Raw genomic sequence first — 23,786 nt, 5'->3', positions numbered from 1 at the left:
TGGGAGGTGCCCCTGTATTGTCAAATGTATGAGTTCTTATCCCTAGTAGATAAGAGCATGTTTCTATACGTAAAATTTCCCCCTTTTTATTATGCCTTTGCAAAAAGAAATGGTGCTATATTATTTGCTCTTGAGCAATATAATTATATAATATATAATTTTAATACACAATATTATATATTAACATTAACTAATATTACCATTTTAATATTAATATAATTATTAACAACATTAATATTAATATATATCAATATTATATCATATTGTATTATATAATTATATACACATATCATATTATTATATTATATATTATTGTATTTATATTTATATATTAAAATATATAATATAATTAAATATAATATAATATATTTATATATTAAATATAATATATAATACAATATAATTATATTATATAATTTTATAATACTTATGTTATTATATATAATAATATATAATATAATTATTTGTGGGATATAAGAAATCTATTATGATAATATCCACAGACCAAAGAGACGAGGGCTTGGAAAACAAGTCCATGGTATAAACCTTGTCAAAAGTGGTGGGGAATGTATTTAAGGCCAAGGGACAACTATGACAATGATATTTGGAAGTGACTTTTCTGGTCAAGAACTAGGTGATAAAAAGAGATAAAATGATAGGCATGGAAGCACTTCATCAACAATGTTACAAACTATAGTGTCTAAAATGAAATAAAGCAAGAGATCCACAAAGATCAAATCCATAAAGATTCGAATCACCGTTCATTCTAGGTTGGCTGAGCGCAAGGCAAATGCCCTACCTCCTGAGCCATCTCTCTGGCCCCTTATTTGGTAATTTTATTTGAGGGGAAATACAGTATCTCTCTTTTATTGAATAATAGTCAAGAGACAAAGATTATTATGAAGAACATCTGTCTGAATACTTATCTTATGTCATAATATGCCCTGGAGCATTCCTGTTGTTAGAAGAGGCATGCGTAAGTATTTGCTGATGACATTGTAGGTTTTTGCCCTGTCGACCTATTCTTTCTAAAATCTGATCATATTTTTTAAATTTCTACTCAATGTTCATACGACTATTTGGTCTTGGTAGCATCTATTTTTTTCCCTCAGTTTATGAGGCAGAATAAGATGATTCAGGTTATGTGGTTCTGTTTGAAAAGAAAAAAGAAATAAAACGACTTCTGCCGGCACTTCCGGCCCGGCATCCTCGTGGGCCCCGAGCTCTGGTCAGGCTGTCAACGAGGCTCATTGTGCGGCTGCGGAGCGTCTCGGGAGCAGCGAGAGAATTTTATACACACCCTAGTTTTGAGAAAAAGAATTTGGGATCTCAATAAATGTTCTGTTCACCTTGAATCACATCACTTTATGAAGCATAAAAGGGAAGCACCCTATGAGTAGGAATCCGTCCTGGAATCTGACCCTGTAACTGCGCCTTGTGCTACCATGTCAGAGCACAAACAGAAGATCACAGACAGGGGAGATCCTGATGTGGAATGACCCAGAAATTGCTGAGGCTTCTGCCCAAGCTAAAGCCAAAGCCTTAGACATGAGATTCTAAGACCTGGGAACCAGCCATGCCAGTTTTTTTCTCAATGTCTTCCTCACCTCTACTTCCAAAGTCTACAAAATTTCTAAGATAACCTTGAAAACACCTCTGGTGCCAGCTGTTAGGCATGGAACAGTAGTCGAGGCAGCAAGAGACAGCAGGAGCTGAGAGTCTGCTAATCAGTAGGGGCCCTTGGGTTAAGTCTTTGGAACAAGCCAGGCCCAGTTCTTCTCCACTTACTTCTCCCAGTTTCATTTCCAGAGTCCCCTGTTTCTAAGAGCAAAGACAATGAATATATCTTTGAGTTTTCCACCTACAATATCTTGTCTTGTTAATTTGACTTAAGCTCTCATCAACCAATATTTGGCCGAATTCCTCTATACCTTGAACCTCATTTTCGGATTTATGGATGGATGCATGGATTCTGGCTAAGAATGAAGAACTTGAAAAATCTTTTTCTTCCTCCGTGACAAAAACCCCAGGATCTTCATAATCTACCAGATCCATGATCTCTGAATTCCAGCTTTGTCATTCGATCTGCAAAGGAAGACTTTTTGAGAACTTTTCAGAATGTACTTTGGGGATTGTGAAATAGTCTGGAGCCTGTGGTTGGTTCCGTGACTCATGTTTATGGGGGCTGGTGGCTTTTGATGATGTGGTTGTAGCCTTCACCTGGGAAGGGTGACAGCACCTAGATGATGGGCAGAGGAGCCTCTACAGGGATGTGATGCTGGAAACCTACAGTCACCTGGAGTCACTGGGACATTCATTCACCAAATCTGAAATGATCATCAAGTTGGAGCAAAGAACAGAGCCATGGATGGTGGATCTTCCAAAACAGAGACTTTCAGATACTCAACCTAAGCATGACTTGATTGAGCATATTCAGAGAAATCAGTATAGATAACTTTGTCAAGATAAAATCACCAAGCAAAAAGAAACAATAGATGAGAGAAATAATTTCAACATTACTTTAAATTTTAGATCTATCGATGTATCAGAAGTGATGATAACTAGCGAAAACTGTTCATTCATGATACCAGCAAAGTATGATGTATATACAAAGTTTCTGACCATTGATCCTGATGAGATCCACCTTATAAAGAAAGTTGAGGCCCACAAGACATTCTATAAAATCACTAATATCACGAAATGTACAGATATGCATTCTGGTGTAAAACCTTATGAATATCAGAGAGAAAGCCAATTTTCAGTCCTCGGTCTACACCAAAGATTGCACATTATAGAGAAAATATATGAATGCAGTGAATGGGAAAAAAGCTCCCAAATACAGAAATTTATTGAACATCAAGGATTTCACACGAGAGAGAAACTGTATGAAAGTAATGAATGTAGGAAAATATTCTCAAGGAATATCACTCAACATGAGAATATTCACACAGGAGTGAAATCCTATGAATGTAAAGAATGTAAGAAAATATTCTCAAGAAAGTCACACTTCACTCAACATAAGAGAATTCACACAGGAGAGAAACCATATGAATGTAAAGAATGTAAGAGACTATTCTCAAGGAAGTCACACTTCACTCAACATGAGAGTATTCACACAGGAGTGAAACCCTATGTATGTAAAAAATGTAGGAAAATGTTTTCGAGGAAGTCACATCTCATTCAACATGAGAAAATTCACATAGGAGAGAAACTGTATGAGTGTATTGATTGTAGGGAAATATTCTCAAGAAAGTCACACCTCACTCAACATAAAAGAATTCACATAGGAGAGAAGACCTTTGAATATAATGAATGTGGGAAACCTTTCTCAAGGAAATCAGACCTTACTAAACATGAGAGAAATCACCCAGAAGAGAAACTCTATATATGTAAAGAATGTAGAAAAACTTTCTCACGGAAGTCAAGCCTCACTGAACATGAAAGAATTCACACAGGAGAGAAACTATACGAATGTAAAGAATGTAGCAAAACATTCCCATGGAAGTCGAGTCTCACTCAACATGAGAGAATTCACACAGGAGAGAAGCCCTATGAATGTAAACAATGTGGGAAAATTTTCTCAAAGACGTCACTCCTCACTCAGCATGAGAGAATTCACACAGGAGAGAAGCCCTACGAATGTAAAGAATGTGGGAAAACCTTCTACAGAAAGAATGGTCTCGTTCGTTCTACATCGCAGTTTTCACCCGGTAGAGAAACCTTTTGAGTGCAAACAATGTAGGAAGACTTTTGCATGTAAGTCACGACTCACTGATCCTGAGAGAATGCACACAAGAAAGAGACCGTTTGAATGTAAAGATTGTAGGAAAAGTTTCCCATGGAAGTCATGCCTCACTCAACATGAGAGAATTCACACAGGAGAGAAACCATTTGAATATAAAGAATTTGTCTACTGAGTTTTTCAGACCTGTTATTTGGTCTATTATTTCAGTTTGGAGTTTTCTGATTTCTGTCTTCATATCTTCTTGGTTCTTATGATTCATGGTTTCTTTGAGTTCTATGAGCATCTTCCATATTTCTTCTCAAACTCCTTATCTGAGACACTGAGTAGTTGGTTGACTTTTTTCAGTTCGTCAGAGTTGTCATCTTCATTCTCTATGCCTGGTGCTGGCTTGTATTTTTGCCCCATTGTCACACTTATATTGTGGGTTTTTCTACTTGTTGTGGTATTCATAAATGATGTGTGCGGCCACATGCCTCTGGCTCCACCCTTTCTGGGCAGGTCGACTTGCCTCCGCAGAAGGAGAGCCCTTCTCCACACACATGGTCAAATCTCAGGTCTGAGCACGCAGCAGGGAAGACAGTCTGGAGAGATACGCTGTACTTCAGAGATCCAGCACAATTCCTAGTGTGATATTTTCTTTGTGTTACAGTGGCGTTCTTTCATTAGAATGAGCACACGGCCACAAACAGGACAGTAGAAAAACACGCACAGGTAATACAGTTTCTACAGTCGAGAACCATTGGGCAGGTTTAGATTTTTCCAGCCTGACTTCACAAACAGGGGACCTGCCTTTCTGCAAATTTCTGCTGATAGCTGGTTTCCATGTTTGTACGCAGTTCCTTGGCATTCTAGCCCATCCTGAATGAGCCTCTGGGAAAGCAGTTTTGCTGGGCCCTTTTTAGCCCACTCCCGAGAGGTTCAGGAGACAGGACAGTAGAAAAACACACACAGGCAACACTCACAGTTTCTCACAGTCGGGAACCACTGGGCAGGCGTCCACTTTTTCTAGTCTTACACTCGAGAACCAGTCATCCATAAAAGGAAAGCACCACTTTAAGTAAGACCTTAATCAGATTGTCTGGATGAACCTCTAAAACTGTGTTGTTGGAGAGTTGATTTACAGTTGAAGAAGACTGTTGGAAGGGCATTTGCATTGAACTTTTTCTTTGCTGAGGCATTTCTCTCTGATTTGTATAAACCTTTATCTATTTTGGGCTGTATCCTTTTACTTTACCTAGCCCTCAATCTGATCTTACCCTGGTCTCAAACCCATCTCTCTTCCTTTGTCTATATTTTCACCTAGGGATTTGTCATAAGTCCCCGGGCTTCTCTAATAAATAAGACTGTGCTATTTCTCAGTCTTGCCTTCAAGTTCTCTTGGATACCAGCAGTGTTGGCTCATTTCTGATAGCTGGGCTCTGACAAATTACCATTAGGGAAATCCAAATCAGTAGGACAATGAGATACCATCTTATACCAATGAGGAATGCACATATCAAAAATAGTGGAAACAATCAGTGTTGGATAGGATGTGGTGAAAAAGTATCTCATCCCCTTTTGAAGGGAATGCTGTCTGCTTCAACACTGTGGAAAAGTAGTGTGGAGGGTTCTCAGATCACTTAGAATTGAGTGACAACATGACTGAGCTACCGCTTTTTGGTGTCTCTCCATAGGACAGAAAATTATTTATTCCCACTGCTATTTATTGCAGCACTCAGTACAATATCTAAGCATAGGAATGAACCTAGATGTCCAACAACAGATGAATGGATCACCTCCACATGTTACATATATACAGTAACATTCTGTTTATTAAGAAAAGTTCTATCATGTAACTTCCCAGAATTTGGATGGAACTGGAAGATAAGTTAAATGAAGTAACTCAGAAGATGGATAAATGTAGGATCATATCACCTATATGTGGTATTTAGAATAACTGCATTACGGAATGCAATTGTTCAAATGGTGGTAGTCTAGAAAATCCTTGCTCAAAGTCTATTGAGAAGAAAAGAAAGTGGAGAGGGAGAAATGCAAGAAACACATATGTGTGATCATGGAGAACAAGGGTCTAAGGAATTTAGGATCATTGGTGGTGTTAAGGAAGAAGAGAACTAATTATTCAAAGAATGCTTTTGACACTGAAATCCAAAATGTTAAGAATCAAACTTTGAAGGATGTTTGTTAAGATGGTGCACTGTAATGGGGGAGGTATGGTATGGACTCTCAAAATATTGGTGAAGAAAGGGTGATGACAGTGAGGTTGAAATTAGTGCTAAACCTCAAAGAAAATAGTGCCCAGGATACAAGAGCCACCCACTGAGAGGGAGAAACTATTCACCCAATACCCATCAGGTAAGGGGCTAATCTCCAAAATATACAAGCACTGACAGAACTTTACAAGAAAAAAACATTTAATCCCATCAAAAAATGGGGAGAAGAATTGAACAGACACTCTGACAAAGAAGAAATACAAATGGCCAAAAGACACATGAAAAAATTCTCCACATCACTAATCATCAGGGAGATGCGAATCAAAACAACAATGAGATACCACCTCACATCATAGAGAATGGCACACATCACAAAGAATGAGAATAAACAGTGTTGGCAGGTATGTGGAGAGAAAGGAACTCTTATCCACTGCTGGTGGGAATGCTGTCTAGTTCAACCTTTATGAAAAGCAATATGGAGATTCCTCCAAAAACTGGAAATCGAGCTCTCATATGATCCAGCTATACCACTCCTAGGAATATACCCTAGGAACACAAAAATACAGTACAAAAACCCCTTCCTTACACCTATATTCATCGCAGCACTATTTACCATAGCAAGACTCTGGAAACAACTAAGATGCCCTTCAACAGACAAATGGCTTAAGAAACTGTGGTACATATACACAATGGAATATTATGCAGCTATCAGGAGAGATGAAGTCATGAAATTTTCCTATATATGGATGTACACGGAATCTATTATGCTGAGTGAAATAAGTCAGAGAGAGAGAGAGAGAGAGAGACAGAGAGAGAGAGAAACGCAGAATGGTCTCACTCATCTATGGGTTTTAAGAAAAATGAAAGACATTCTTGCAAAAATAATTTTCAGACACAAAAGAGAAAAGAGCTGGAAGTTCCAGCTCACCTCAGGAAGCTCACACAAAGAGTGATGAGTTTAGTTAGAGAAATAACTACATTTTGAACTGTCCTAACCATGAGAATGTATGAGGGAAATGAAAGCCTGTTTAGAGTACAGGCGGGGTCGGGTGGGGAGGAGGGAGATTTGGGACATTGGTGATGAGAATGTTGCACTGGTGATGGGTGGTGTTCTTTACATGACTGAAACCCAAACAAAATTATGTATGTAATCAAGGTTTTTAAATAAAATAAAAAAAGAAATTGGTGCTAAAACATTGTATCTCAAAATTAACAATAAATAGCTTTGAAATCACAATGCTACAAATAAAGAAATAAATTGAAAATAGAATAATGAAAAACAGTTATTACCAAGTAATAGAGAGAAAGCAGTAGAATTGATTGTTGTATTAATAGTTGCATAAGGAAATGTTAAAATATTAGGCATATTGGGATGGAGGTGGATTGTAAATTAAAATTCATGAGTTGTGAATTTTACCCCAAGAAATATATTTCTTTTTTTTTTTTTTTTTTTTTTTTTTGGGTTTTTGGGCCACATCCGGTAACGCTCAGGGGTTACTCCTGGCCATGTGCTCAGAAGTTGCTCCTGGCTTGGGGAACCATATGGGACACCGGGGGATCGAACCGCGGTCCGTCCAAGGCTAGCGCAGGCAAGGCAGGCACCTTACCTTTAGCGCCACCGCCCGGCCCCAAGAACTATATTTCTAACTCCTATACAGATGGTTTGAAGAAGCATGGTAGTGGTGAAGGATTAATAAAGAAAAAAGCACAAATAATTCTTTTATCCACTTATATAATTATTAATTGATTTTTGACTTCTTTATTTTAGTGTAGATATTGAAGTTGATGTCTCCAGTTTTATTTTATTTTCTTTTTTCTTTCTCTTTCTTTTGCACCCCAACGTGTTTTGATTTCAGGACCAAGACTATTGTGTGGTGCTTGTCTTTATTGCTGTAGTGCTCAATGGATATTTTATTTGTTATTTCTTTCTGTATTGTTGCAGTGTTTCAATTACCTTTTTCCTGTCCTCTCTCAAACTGAGGTTGAAAGCCTCTAAAAGGACTCTGCCCATTTTCAGTTATTTGATTTTTTAAATTTATTTTTATTTTTTTCTTATTTTTTACCCCATTCTATTGCTTTTCTTTCCTTCCAACAAAACCACATTACTCGAACTATCTAGCTCAGCTCTTAAAAGAGGGGGCAACAAGGGAGGGTACCAGGACCAAACAGATATATGATCATTAGTAGCAAGCTAGACACAGGGGGCACCACTTACTCAAGCAGCTCAGGGGGTGATGGTGGGGGATATAGGTTTCAGGAAGAGAATGAGGGTGGAAGAAAGACAAATTTGGTGATGGGGATTCCCCCGATTCAATGTTAATATGTACATAAAATGCTGCTATGAAAAATATGTAAGCCAATATGATCAAAATAAAAATTAAAAAAAAATTCATGAAAGAATCATGTAGTCAGTGGCTTCTTTTTGTGGTGTTTCTGAGAGAGCTCCTAGTCAGAACTGCTATTTCTTGATTAAACTAGTACAAAATGCACCAGGAGCAGGAAGGTGGAGAGAGAGAAAATTATCTATTCAGGTGGGCTTTCACATATCAAAAGAGATTTATGGGAAAGAGAAAGATCAGGGAACACATTTATTTTGGGCTATAATTTGGGTGTCATCTAACAGTGCATGTATATAAACATAATGTTAACATCATGGGAATACTGTTAGTTAAATATAATTTAAATAAGAGCAGTGTATGCAGGTGCATTCCGAATTCAGGTCCTTATGCGATTCAGCTCTCAGAGACTGACAGCATGTCAGACCTAAGAGGAGTTGTGAGTATGGCAGTCCTGGGAACCAAACAAGAGCCTCAATGCTGGGAGTTCTGGGCAGCAGGGGACGCTGTGGCCATACCAATCCAGGCTATTAGGTGTATATGTAGAGACCTAGGAGAGTTTTTCTTATGCTCTGATGTTTCCTGTTTTCAAAGAAAAACAACTAATATAACCACCAGTGAAGGAGTTATTGATAGCAGAGTTGTTTCAAAATACTTCATTTCGTTGGAGAAATTTACAACAAAAGAAGTTCATGAACACCTGAAAAATGTTTCTAGGATATTTTATTTCATAACTGAAAAGTAAGAAACAGGAAAAAAGTTTAATGAATTAAAAGGATAAAATAAAAAATTCAAAACCCTCTTCCACTGCTGGTGGGAATGTCGACAAAACCAATCATTTTGGAAATAGACAAAATGGACTATGCTCAAAAATTTCAAATTAATTTTTATTCAATCCACATATACTGATCGTAAAAATATTGGCTAAACATCGCAAAACACAATGAGGCATCTGCTCTCTTATGATTTTTTTTTATCACTATTCACATTAACCATAGTCTGGAAACAAACTAAGTGCCACAGAACAGATGAGTGGATAAAGAAACTATGGTAGATACACCTAGAGAATAAATACCATGCAGCTGCTTGGTAAAATGAATTAATAAAATTTGTGTATAAATAGAGAGATGTGTAGCATCATGCTAAGTGATACGAAGCAGAAGGGAGACAGCAGTATTAGAATGATTACACTCATGGGCTATAAGAAACTCATAGTATGAGAATAATAGCAGTTAATAGAAATGAAGGGGGTACAGTTTAGACAGTTTGAACACTATGTCAATAATATAGGAAAAGCTCATGGTCAACAAATTATAACTGAAAGGAAATAAAGAGATATGCATTGTTACCTTCAGGAACAGTGTTGCAAACCATGATACTGAAGAGGAAAAATGGGGTCAGATGAGAGGAAATGCTATATATAGAGACAGAGAAGAAAGAAAATGTGTCTGTCAGAAAAGGAGGCTATGGATGCTAAAAGGGGAGGACTAATGAGAGAAATTTTGGGTGGTAAATGAACAATTGTGAACAGAAAAGTTGTGGGAACTTTGTATGATTGACACACAATTATATTTTTTAATCTTTATCTCATGAGGATTTAATAGAAAAACACATAAAAATTAAAAAAAGAGTTATTTAAACATATCTGCATCAATTTCTATTAGCAAAGCCCAAGGAAGTGAAGATATGGGGCTTCTCTGAAGGTTTTTTGATAGTAGCATGCCATGTCTGTCTAATATCCAGTAGGAATTCTCTACAGCAGAATTAAGGACAGTGTGTGGGCTCATGACCTCAAAATAGTAGTTTTCACACCTTAAGTAAATCATTTCCTTCTTCTATATATTGGACTAGGATTTATCTATGAATATTGTCTCTTATGAATATGCAAATATACTTCTGCTATTGAAATAAATACAGAAAAGTTTGCATGTAAGGATATCACAAGTATACAGCTCTTCACACTAACGCGGCTGTGTGAGCATAGTCCTCAGCATGGAATGGGTATTGAAAATCCTCTTCCTGCTCACCGTGGCCACAGGTAAGAGTCCCAGTCCCTGGAATGAGAAGGGAACCAGGACAAGTCAGGGAAGTCCTTCCAATCCAATCTCTGCCCACAGGTGTGGACTCCCAGAAGCTGGTGCAGTCTGGGCCCGAGTTGAAGAAACCTGGGACATCAGTGAAGATCTCCTGCCAGGCATCTGGATACAGCTTCACAAGCTACACTATGCACTGGGTGCAGCAGCGCCCTGGACAAGGGCTTGAGTGGATGGGATGGATTTACCCTGATAATGGTCGTACAAGCTATTCAAAGAAGTTTCAGGGCAGACTCACCCTCACTGCAGACAAGTCCACCAGCACAGCCTACATGGAAATGAGAAATCTGAGCCCTGAGGACACAGGCACATATTTCTGTGCGAGAGACACAGTGTGACAACCCACATCCTGACTGTGTCAGAAACCTGAGGAAGAGGCAGCTGTGCTGATTGAAGAGATTAGAGGAATGCTTAGGCCTCTTAACTTCTTCCTGCAGAATCACGTTTCTGAGATTTAGAAGGAGGTTTCAGACTCAGCATTCATTTGAACGTCTCAGTATAACCCTTTATCATTAAGCAATAACCAAAAGAAAGACAATTCTCCTAGACTCCTGTATTCTTAGTATTTTTCTTCAAGACCGTCTGCTGGAGGTTTCCAGTTGCTAACAGAAGAATCACATGTACTTATGTCATGTGTGATTGCATGCTCTTGCACCATAGATTCTTTTTTTCTTTTCTTTTTTTTTGGGTCACACCTGGCAGTGCTCAGGGTTTACTCCTGGCTCTACATTCAGAAATCGCTCCTGGCTGGCTCCAGGGACCACATGGGATCCTGGGATTCGAACCACTGACTTTCTGTATGCAAAGGAAATGCCTTACCTCCATGCTATCTCTCTGGCCTTGTCATTTTAGATCATTTTTTAGCAAGCACCGACTTATTTCCATTTACACATGATTATACAAACATTTTTTAAAACTTGGTCTTGAAGAAAAGCAATTAAATAAAGACAATATTCCATTTTATTTTTTCTTATGTAAAAAACAAGGCAGGATAAACCAGAAATGTGAGAAAATAGGTAAATTAAACTTGGGATACATGTGAGGATGTCACTTTATTTAGTTCTTCCTGTTATTGTGACATTGGAGAGTTACTTGCTCAGAACTGTTTTCGTTGAGCATCCCTATTTGTAACATGGAATTGAACCTTTCAATTCTGGGATCCATAAAGCAAAGTCAGTGTATCTGCAACTAAATTTGAATCAGTGATATTTCTATCACAGATGTGTGAAATACAGGCATATTTGAAGTTATATCTTTGAACATATTTTTTATATTTTATTTAAACACCTTGATTATATACATTATTGTGTTTGGGTTTCAGTCATGTAAAGAACACCACCCATCACTATGGTCTTCCAAAGACCCCGACCAGCGGGTAAAGCTGGGGACCACGTCAGTAATTCGCAATTCTCGAAGAAGAATTCGGCCTGAAATAGAAGAGGGACTGGGAAATAATGAGACTCGAGAAGAGGATCCAATCAGGAGTCCGTTTAATAAAAGAAAAATTAGACCTTTTATAGACAATGCAAAACAGAGAGAGTAGGGGTGGGGAACAGTAGGAATTGCTGTAATTTTCCACGGGAACATCTTGATTTTCCAAGGTTAATAAGATTATCATCAGTCAAGAGATTTACATTATTTTTGAGCAACAAAGTACAAAATCTAATCTCAGCTTGGGCCTTCTGACCCCTGTCTTTACAAGGACATCTTGGAGCCTAGTAACTCCCTAGCTCTAGGCTATTTCTATTTCTTTGGGTCCAAGGGCAAGGAAGGCCACATGCAGCTTGTGAGCACTTTGGCTAAGACTTTCAGAAACTTCATTTTGTTTAGTGAGAGTGCTTTTTAATCATTCCAAACAGTCTCCAACACATCACTGTGCAACATTACCATCACCAATGTCCCAAATCTCCCTCCTTCCCACCTGACCCACATCTGTACTCTAAACAGGCTTTCCATTTTCCTCATACATTCTCATTATTAGGACAGTTCAAAATGTAGTTATTTCTCTAACTAAACTCATAACTCTTTGTGGTGAGCTTCCTGAGGTGAGCTGTAACTTCCAGCTCTTTTCTCTTTTGTGTCTGAAAATTATAATTGCAAGAATGTCTTTCATTTTTCTTAAAACCCATAGATGAGTGAGACCATTCTGTGTTTTTCTCTCTCTCTTACATATTTCACTCAGCAAAATAGATTCTGTGTACATCCATGTATAGGAAAAGTTCATGACTTCATCTCTCCTGACAGCTGCATAATATTTCATTGTGTACATGTACCACAGTTTCTTAAGCCATTTGTTTGTTGAAGGGCATCTTGGTTGTTTCCAGAGTCTTGCTATGGTAAATAGTGCTGCAATGAATATAGGTGTAACGAAGGGGATTTTTGTATTGTATTTTTGTGTTCCTAGGGTATATTCCTAGGAGTGGTATAGCTGGATCCTATGGGAGCTCAATTTCTAGTTTTTGGAGGAATCTCCATATCGCTTTCCATAAAGGTTGAACTAGACGGCATTCCCACCAGCAGTGGATAAGAGTTCCTTTCTCTCCACAGCCTCGCCAACACTGTTTATTCTCATTCTTTGTGATGTGTGCCATTCTCTGTGGTGGTATCTCATCGTTGTTTTGATTTGCATCTTCCTGATGATTAGTGATGTGGAGCATTTTTTTCATGTGTCTTTTGGCCATTTGTATTTCTTCTTTGTCAAAGTTTCTGTCCATTTCTTCTCCCCATTTTTTGATGGGATTAGATGTTTTTTTCCTTTTTTGTATTTTTGTTATGTTTTTCTTTCTATTTTCTCTCTCTGCTCTTAAATTGATATTTATAACCTCTAGATGGACTCCTCTAGGTTTTGTTTGTTTGATTCCCCCACCCCTTTTTTTCTTCCCTTCAAACAGAACCACATAACTTGAATAATCTTATTCTGCCTCATATATTGAGGGGGAAATAATGGATGGTACCAAAACTAAACAGGCATAGAGCATAGAGTAAAAATAAAAAAAATGATCAGACTTAAACACCAAGTCCAAATCCAATGACAACAGAATCGAATCGCAATCTACAACAAGCTAGACACAGAAGGGACCACTTATTCTAGCAGAACGGGGGGGGGGGGCAAATTAGGTGGATATGAGAAGCATGTTTGGAACAGGGATGGAGGGAGGAAAACATTGGTGGTGGGAATGCCCCTGATTCAATGTCACTATGTAAATTAAATAATACTGTGAATGATTTGTAATTCACTTTGGTCAAAATAAAAATTATTAAATAAAAAAATTAAACCCCCCTTCACAAAACTCAAAAATAAAGTGATATAAAGATGCAAAATCTAGCTGGTTTTCACATTATGGAGTCCTGCCCTGGAATTGGCGTCTGGGAGAGTCAGTTTTCTGGAGCCTCTTTTAGGCCACTCCCAAGAGTTTCACTCAACAGGACAGTAGACAGACACACACAGGCAGCACTCACAGTTTTTCACAGTTGGGCCCCTCTGGGCAGGCGTCTTTTTTTAACATTTTCTAATTGTAGTGTACCTCGTGATTTTTTTTCATAAAAAGATTGTGCCTTTGCAAAAAAAATATTGGTTGAAAAACACTGGTCTAGAAGATCCTTGCCCCAGAGTCTATTGAGAAGAAAAGAAAGGGGAGAAGGAGAACCACAAGAAACACATATGTATGGGGCTGTAGTGATAGCATGGAGGTAGGGAATTTGCCTTTCATGCAGAAGGACAGTGGTTTGAATCCCAGAATCCCATATGGTCCACCATACCTGCCAGGATCGATTTCAGGTGTATCCCCTGAGTGCTGCTGGGTATGAATGAAAAAAAAAAAACCAAAAACAAACAAATAAACAAACAAAAACAACATATGTGAGATTATGGAGAACAAGGTTCTAAGGGATTTTGGATCACAGGTGGTGTTAAGGAAGAACAGAACTAATTATCTAAACCATGAATTTGACATTGAGATCCAAAATGTTAACAACCAAACTTTGAAAGATGTTTCTTAAGATGCTACATTGTAATGGGGGAGGAATGGTATGGACTTTTAGAATATTGGTGGAGGAAGGTGTGCATGGGCTTGGTGCTGAAACATTGTACTCAAAAGAAACAATGAATAGTTTTGTGATTACAGTGCTATAAAGAATTCAATGAATTGAACACAATAATGGAAAAAATGGATATTACCAAGTCATAGAGAGAAAGCAGTAGGATTGATTGCTGTGTTAATAGATGCATAAGGAAAGTGACAGAATGTCTTAGGTACAATGGGATGGAGGTGTATTGTAAAATAAAATCTACAAATTGTGAGATTCACCCCAAGAACTGTATTTCTAACCCCTCAAGAGATGACCTGAATAAGCATGGTAGTGGTGAAGGATTAATAAACCAAGTCATTCAGGAAAGAATCTCCTTGTGGTGTTTCTGAAAGAGCCCCCAAGTCAGAACTGCTATTTCTTGATTAAACTAGTACAAAATTCACGAGGTGCAGAAAGGTGAAGAGAGAGAAAAGTTTCTATCCAGGTTGGCCAGGGAACACCTTTATTTTGGGGTATAAATTGGCTGTATTCTGACAGTGCATGTATATAAACCCAATAATGTTAACACCATGGGAACACTATAGTTAAATATAATTTAAAAGAAGAGCAGTGTGTGAAATGCATTCTGAATTCAGGTCCTTATGGTACACAGCTCTCAGAGACTGAAAGCAGGTCAAGACCCAACAGGAGGTATGAGTGTGGCAGTGCTGGGAACCCAAACAAAAGCCTCATAGCTGGGAGTTCTGGGCAGCAGGGGGTGCTGTAGTCATACCAATCCAAGCTATATTAGGTGTATATTTAGAGACCTACGAGTTTTTCTTAAGTTTTGGTTTTTCCTACTTTCAAAAGAAAATAACTGATAAAATCACCAGTGAAGGAATTATTGATTGTCATCAGAGTTTTTTCAAAATACATTATTCTGTTAAAGAATTTAACAACAAAATAAATTTATGAATACTCTGAAAATGTTTCTAGGCTATTTGCATATCTGAAAAGTAAAAAAACAGGAAATAAATTTAATGAATTAAAAGGATAAAATCAAAATTAAAACCCCTCTTTCACTGCTAGTGGGAATGTCGACCAAACTAATGATTTTGGAACTAGACAAAATGGACTATGCCCCAAAATTAAGAAATTAACTCCTATTCAATCCAGATATACTGCTCCTAGAAGTATTGTCTAAGGATTCCAAAATACAACACAAAGAGGCATTTGCTCTAGTATGATTTTTTATAGCATATCCACATTGACCAGAACTTGAAACAACCCAAGTGCCCCAGAACAGATGAGTGGATAACGAAACTATGGTAGATACATAGAGAATGAATAATATGTAGCTGTTAGAAAAAATGAATTAATAAAATTTATGTATAAATAGATAGATGTGTAGCATCATGCTAAGTGAAATGAGTCAGAAGGAGACAGCAGTATTAGAAATTACATTCATAAGGGATATAAAAACTCATAATATGATAATAACAGATAATAGAAACAATAGATAATATAAATAATAGAATAATAACAACAAATAATAAAATATGTTTAGACAGAGAAAGGAACACTATGACAATAATATAGGAAAGGTTTATGGTCAACAAATGATAATTGAAAGTAAATAAAGAGATATGCATGATTAATCTCAGGAAGAGTTGCAAATCATTGTACTGAACATGGAAAATGGGGAGATGAGAGGGAAAGCAATATATATATATATATATACATACATACACAGAGAGAGAGAGAGAAGGAGAAAGAGAACGTGTCTGCCATAAGGCAGTCTATGGAGGCTGGTATGGGAGGACTAATGAGGAAATTTTTGTTGGTAAATGAGCACTTGTGAAGAGAAAGTTGTGGGAACCTTGAATCTTCATATCTCCTGAAGATTTAACATAAAAATAAAAAGAGTGAATCCAAAATATCTATATCAAATTACTGATAATAAAGCCCGAGGAAGTGAAGATGCAGGGCTTGTCTGATGGTTGTTTGAGAGTAGCATGCCCTGTCTCTCTAATATCCAGTAGGAATTTCTCTACTGCAGAGTGAATGACAGGCTGTGGGCTTATGACCTCTAAATATTAGTCTTCACACCCTTGAGAGTTAAGCCTAAGAGAGAAGAAGCCCTTTGCTTTTTCTATATATTGGACTAGGATTTAATTATGATTATTCTACCTTATGAATATGCAAATACACTCTTGCCTATTGAAATAAATACAGAAAAGTTTGTGTGTAAGGATATCACAAGTATACAGTTTTATTCACTAACTTGGATGTGTGAGCACAGCCCTCAGCATGGATTGGATATGGAATATTTTTCCTGTTCACAGTGGCCACAGGTAAAGGTCCCAGTCCCTGGACTGAGATGGGAACTAGGCAGTTTCAGGGAAGTCCTTCCAATCCAATCTCTGCCCACAGGTGTGGACTCCCAGAAGCTGGTGCAGTCTGGGTCTGAGTTGAGGAAACCTGCGACATCAGTGAAGATCTCCTGCCAGGCATCCGGATACAGCTTCACAAGCTACACTATGCACTGGGTGCAGCAGCGCCCTGGACAAGGGCTTGAGTGGATGGGATGGATTTACCCTGGTAATAGTGATACAGGATATGCACAGAAATTCCAGGGCAGAGTCACCCTCACTGCAGATAAGTCCACCAGCACAGCCTACATGGAAATGAGGAATTTGACGCCTGAGGACACAAGCACTTATTTCTGTGTGAGACACATCGCATGACAATACACATCCTGACTGTGTCAGAAACCTGAGGAAGAGGAAGCTGTGCTGGGTGAAGAGATTACAGGAAAGCTTAGGCTCTTAACTTCTGCCTGCAGAGTCAGGTTTCTGAGATTTAGAAGGAGACTCCAGGCTCAGAATTCATTTGAAAATATCAGTTTATCCCTTTATCATTAAGCAATGACCAATAGAACAAGCACAGTATTCTCCTAGACTCCTGTATTTTTACTATTTTTCCTCAGGATTATCAGCTGGAGATTTCCAGTTGCTACAGAAGAACCACATGTAATTATATCATGTGTGATTCATGTTCTAGCACTATAGGTCTTTCCTTAGTGGCACCAACTTTTCATTGTTTACTCAATGTTTATACAAATATTATTGTAACCTTGTTCTTGAGAAAAAGCAATTAAATGAAGAACGATGTTTAAATTTTTTAGTTTTATTTCCACTTATGTCAAAAAATGAGGCAGGAAATCCCAGAAATGTGTGAAATATAGGCTAATTACAATTGGGGCACATGTGAAGATGTGAGTTTTTTAGTTCTTCCTGTTATTGTGAATTTGGGAGAGATACTTGCTCTGAAATATCTTCTTTGAGCACCGCTATTTGTAAAATGGAGCTGATCCTTTTAGTTCTGGCATCCACATAGCAAAGTCAGTGTATTTGCAACTTAAATTTGGATCAGTGATATTTCTATCACAGTTTTGTGAAATTTGGGCATATTTGGGGTTATATCTTTGCACATTCTTATAAATTCTGTGTAATAGCAAGAAGTTCTTTTCTCTGATATCAGTTCTCAGTGTTGGCAAGATCATCTCCTGCTGTATTTGTGGAGCACTGCTCAATGAGCATATCTGCATCTCTATAATCTTGAGCTGGAATTTTGCATTAAGTGAAGTTTTTTATGTTATTTTTTTTTGAAGGTGGACACAGTGTTATTTACTGCTGTGGACTTTGGATACACCATGGGGAGTGAGGTGTCAACCAGGTTTGATAAGTTAAATGCTCAATCTGCTTGACATAGCTCTGACTCCATGCTGGAAACCTATCATCTCAAACATGATGTCTTCAAATAAGAAATTAAAAATGGTGAGATACAAGAGAACACTATCAAACTTTTTTATCACCAGAAAAATTTTTTTTGTTTTTTTTTTGTGCCACACCTGTTTGATGCTCAGGGGTTACTCCTGGCTAAGCACTCAGAAATTGCCCCTGTTAAAAAAAAGAAATTTCCCCTGTTGTGGGGGGACCATATGAGACGCTGGGGGATCGAACTGCGTTCCTTCTTGGCTAGCGCTTGCAGGCAGACACCTTACCTTTAGCGTCACCTCACCGGCCCCAGCAGAAAATGTTTTAAGATACATTTTTTTTTTACTAAATATAACAAATGGTGGATTTCTTGAATAGAAGACCTTTCTTCTGGTTTAGGAAGATGTCAATTAAATGAGGCCAAAATATCAAACTGTACAATGTGACTGTTTAGCAAGTATTTTTAGGTGATAATCAGCAGGTCTAAGCACACTAATGATTGGCATTTTGTGGGTCAAGGAGGAACCCTCAATGAAAATACTTGTTTTTAAACACCAATGACAGACCCCATAAAGACAACACTCACACAATTCCCAACACCACCTTTTTTGGTGTTTAAAGGATTGTAGCAGAGGCTTACTTGTACCGTTGGAGGCTGAACACTCTTTGACCCCATGACTAGGGTCATTCAATGTTTGTATGACAAGTGCTTTGTTTTCCTTCAACATAGGCAGCAGAGAGGGATTATGTGATGAAAAGGACAATTCAAGAACACTTTAAACCTGTATTAGAAGCAAGTGGAACATCCTCTTTCCAACCCTTACAGCTAAAGCTGACCTCATGACACAAGGTTCCAGGAGCATTCTGGGGAAAGGAGTTTACATTGTAGTCAGTCCTGTACCTCAGCAAGTGATGAACTCAAAAACAAGCCTCAGGTAGATGACTGAGTAGTTGGTAGTTCAACTGAAAAGGTCAGAAAACTCACCTATCTCCAAACTCCTCCTTACTTCTGGGGAGAGGGAGAAGATCTTAGCTCTTAGCTCCCAGCCTGCTGTGCCAGAACTCTGCCTTCTGTTTTGTCACCAGGACTATATTGGGCTGCAAGACATCTGTGTGCTCCTAGTTCACTGATTATTCTGCTAAATACTGACAGATACTCTGCCCAGTTTTTCCCCTTGTATTTTTCTAGACCTTAGGCATTCAAGCAATGCTAAAAGTCACATATTCAGTGGACAATCCCTGAGAGAGGCTGATTGGGGGCAAGAGTCAACATTCTGAATATCCTTATCTACACTCCCATTTCTTTTTGTTTGTATTTTTTGGAGGGCCACAATTGGCTGTGCTCAGGGCATATTCTTAGCTCTTCATTTAGGGATTATTCCTGGTGCTGCTCTTGGGACCAGATGAGGTTCCAGGGATGGATTCTGGACTAGTAATATTAGGGTAACTGTCTTATTCACTGAAATGTCTCTCTAAGTCCTTTGAGTTTTGAGGGTTTTCCACTTTTAGCTATTTCTGAACATACGTAAAATAAACACGGAATTTATGATTGTTGTGTATGTAAATATTTTAGGGGATTACTATGTTAGTCACCCTAAACTGATTGGTGATTGTGCCCTACCCTAGGGTGTGACCTGGCATTCTGCCCCCACCCTAGGGTAGTACCTGATTCTGCTTCCACCATTGGTTGGTATCTGATCCCACCATTGGGTGGTACCTAATTCTGGTGGATAAAAACAAGAGTCTGTGGAAGGCCAGGGCTTTTTTGGCTGGAACTGAAGCTGAGTCTTGGGACTTCAGTTTTGTCCACTGAATAAAGTTAATATTTCCATGAGCCTGACTGTCTGCGAGTTGTTTACCCACCGTTTCACCTCAGAAACGTGGGCTAGACAGGGTGGCAGACACGTGCTTTGAGCTGAAAGAAAAAGGCCTCATCCTCCATCCCACCATCAGTCAACCTCTTCAGGGGCTAATTTGCTACATAATGACGCCCGAACAGGCTGAACCTGGACCCTCAATAACTGTAAGTGAATTTCATTGGAAATTTCCTCTGCTGACCATTAAATGGTTTCTGTGGTTAGTCATGTGGATTTTGCCACCCTTTGTCTTACGTATTGGTGCTCTAGTATACAAGTGGATTATTCCATTTTGTTTAAAACTAATTGGTTTTGATCTAAGGACAATCACTGCAGTTGGATGGTTGTGGTCTATATTTCAAATGAAAACTGCATTGTCTCCAGCCATCATAGTTTGTGGAATTTCTGTGTTGACTAACGTTATTATTGTGAGCATAGTTATTGGCTGGTATTTAGGAAATAGAAAGTGTAGAAATGGTGAGGCTAAAACCAGTATAGATAATAAGGAAATCTATCTGACGAAAACTCAGACCAAGGTGCGGGCTGACGAATCCAGCCCCACCATCAACAATATAAAAATTTTTGCTGGAAGAAAAACAACTCGGAATGTTAAGCCTGATTCTAGTGAATCGCTTGACAGTAGTGACTCAGATAATGATCAACCTCCAGTGCTAACTCCACAAGGGAGGCCTCGTTCTATTCACAAAATTGAATCGCAGAGCAGTGCAGATTCAGACGATGAACCACATGCTCGGTCTCAGAGCTCTATTCAGAGTAATTTTGCTAATCCGGCCTCATCCCCTATAGATGGGGTAAACATTTCTAACTATGTACCCTATCAGATGGAAGAATTAGATCGGTTTAAAAGAGCATGTAAAGAGCATGGGCCAAAATCGCCATACAGTGTGGAGTTAAGACTTTGGAGTCATAACTCATCTTGGACTTTGTATGAGTTTAAAAGAATCGCTGAAATATGCCTGTCATCTAAACAGCGAACTGAATGGGAAATGTACTATTCAGAAGGTGTAAAAGCTAAATTATATAGGCCGGATGGTACGAAAAAGCAAGTGGCATGTGTTACTCTATCATATGAATTATTGATGGCAGAAAATCAATTTGCAAATATTCATACACAAGCAGCTTTACCTAAGGAAATCTTAAATTTAATTAGGGATATTGCATTGTCATCATGGGAAAAAATTGACTCTAACAGCATTGGTAGAGGAAACTTTTTAAAAATTACCCAAGGCCCTTATGAGTCATTTGCAGAGTTTGTAGGTAAGATTAAAGATGCTCTGAAGTTACATGTCGAAGATGAGGAGATGAGAAACTTCCTAGTAAAATCTTTGGCCGATCATAATGGAAATTCAGCCTGTAGATTAGTATTGAATACATTAAATGAAAAGGCAGATGTGAATGATTACCTTTATGCCTGCCGGAATGTCTATGGGGAACCCCAACCCCCACCCCACTTAGACTCAGTACAAACCTTCCCAGTTACCAAGGGAACAATGCCTTACTCCCCTCGGGGACAGAATACTTTCCGGAAACCAGGTCTTTGCCCAAAATGCAAAAGGGGTCGCCACTGGGAGAAAGATTGCAGATCCAGAAACCTCATTAATAATAACCTAAGTAGAGGTTTCAACACAGTCCCCAGGAGGCAAATCGCCTGCTACCATTGTGGAAAACAGGGACATATCAAAAGAAATTGTCGTCTCCTTATAAATTCAGCTCCTCAAGAACATACATACAAGATGCAGGGAAACGCCCACAGGGCCTCCCCCCAGGCCATTCCAAATCAGGGGCAAAGTTCACAGACAATAATCCTTCCAAGCCCAGCCCAAGAAAATTCATCACAATAAGGGAATTAATCCACTGCACTTCAGGGAGTGCCGGATTAGACATATTATGCCCAGCGGACATTACAATTTACCCAGGAGCATGCCCTTACATGTTAGAAACTGGCATTGTAGGCCCACCACCCCCAGATACTTTGGGTTTGATTCTTGGCAGAAGTTCCCTCAACATAAAGGGTATATCAGTAATCACTGGTGTCATTGACTCAGATTCTATGGGAGAAATCATTGTAGTTATTACTGTACCCGTTACATGGACCTTTAAAAAAGGAGAAGCGATTGCCCAGATAGTAATAGTGCCTTATGTCAAATTTGGGACTTCAGATAAGACTAGAATTGGAGGTTTTGGAAGCACAGATCCGGGTGCTGCTCAAAACCCAATCGTGGCTCTGGTTACTAAATGTAAAGATGAACACCCAATGATCAAACTTCACTTGGAAGGCCAACCCTTTGATGGAATGATAGATATGGGTGCTCAGGTTACCGTAATTTCTGATAAAGAATGGCCAGAAAATTGGCCTCTTCAGGAAATCCCGTATTCCCTAGAAGGAATAGGAGGCCTGAGTTCCTGTCTGTTGAGTACGAGGACTATGCTATTTTATGGCCCAGAAAATCAAAAAGCAATAATCAGACTTCACGTGGGCCCATTTTCACCATCCCTGTGGGGCCGTGACCTACAAAACAGTGGAAAGCAGAATTCCACATCCCATTAGCTCCAGAAGAGCCCGAACCTTCTTTTGATTTAAAAACCCAAAATTTTTAGTAGGGGCCACTACCATAAAAACACCAGCACCAATAAAAATAAAATGGAAATCTGACGAACCAATTTGGACAGGTCAGTGGTCCCTTAAAACTGATAAATTAAAGGTGCTGACAGAATTAGTGGAGGAACAGCTAAGTTTAGGACATATTGAACCATCTTTTTCTCAATGGAATTCACCTATATTCACTATAAAAAAGAAATCCGGTAAATGGAGACTTTTGATGGATCTTAGAGCTATAAATGTATCCATGATACCTATGGGCAAACTGCAGACTGGTTTATCATCATCTGTAGTTATTCCAAAGGAATGGCCACTAATTATAATTGACCTGAAAGACTGCTTCTACCATATTCCTATCCACCCAGATAATAAAAAACGTTTTGCATTCTCAGTTCCTTCTCTCAATAATACCCATCCCTGCAGACGTTTCCAATGGACTGTTCTCCCCCAAGGCATGATGAATTCCCCAACCATGTGTCAGTTTTTTGTAGATAAGGTTTTGAGCCCTGCTCGTGAAGAATTTTCTCAAGCCATGATATTTCATTATACAGATGATATCTTGCTCACAATGAACAATGAAACAGATTTGCAGGACTTATACTTTTATGTTACTGACTGTTTACAAACATCAGGACTGAAAATAGCTTTAGAAAAAATACAGATAATGCCACCGTATCAATATTTGAGGTTTATTTTGGACCGGACGTCTATACGTCCACAAAAATTTTCTATCAAAAAAGAAAACCTCAGAATGCTTAATGATTTTCAGAGACTTTTAGGTGACTTAAATTGGCTCCACCCTGCACAAGGAATCCCAAATGCAGAGTTATCTAATCTGTTTAAAATGTTGGAGGGTGACCCTGCTTTAGATAGCCCGAGAAATTTAACAACAGCTGCCAAAAATGAATTGGACATCTTCTTGAGCAGATTACAAAAATCATTTCTCTCAAGATTCATCCCAGGAGAAAAGGTATTTCTGTTAATCTTCCCTACTATAGAAACCCCCACAGGGGCCTTGATGCAACCGCTCAGTAGTCCCCTACTTAAAACTGATTTCAGAGATTATTATCAAGGCAAGACTCAGATCTATATCTTTACTAGGTTTTGACCCAGATATAATAGTTTTGCCAGTACCAAAA

At 38.5% G+C, this 23,786-nt stretch overlaps 1 pseudogene and 1 gene segment (V, D, J or C); both read left to right on the top strand.

The window, feature by feature from the left end:
• Positions 1-10,283: 10,283 nt before the first annotated feature.
• On the top strand, positions 10,284-10,722 carry LOC126015734 (immunoglobulin heavy variable 1-3-like). The segment is given in 2 exon segments: positions 10,284-10,329; positions 10,409-10,722. Coding segments are annotated over 2 exon segments (360 nt in total).
• Positions 10,723-16,702: 5,980 nt separating this feature from the next.
• Positions 16,703-18,161, top strand: LOC126015899 (immunoglobulin heavy variable 1-3-like; annotated as a pseudogene).
• Positions 18,162-23,786: the final 5,625 nt, after the last annotated feature.

This window comes from Suncus etruscus, chromosome 8 (genome assembly GCF_024139225.1).
Source record: "Suncus etruscus isolate mSunEtr1 chromosome 8, mSunEtr1.pri.cur, whole genome shotgun sequence".
Classification (NCBI taxonomy): Eukaryota; Metazoa; Chordata; class Mammalia; order Eulipotyphla; family Soricidae; genus Suncus; species Suncus etruscus.
This window is presented reverse-complemented; position numbering and strand designations above follow the sequence as displayed.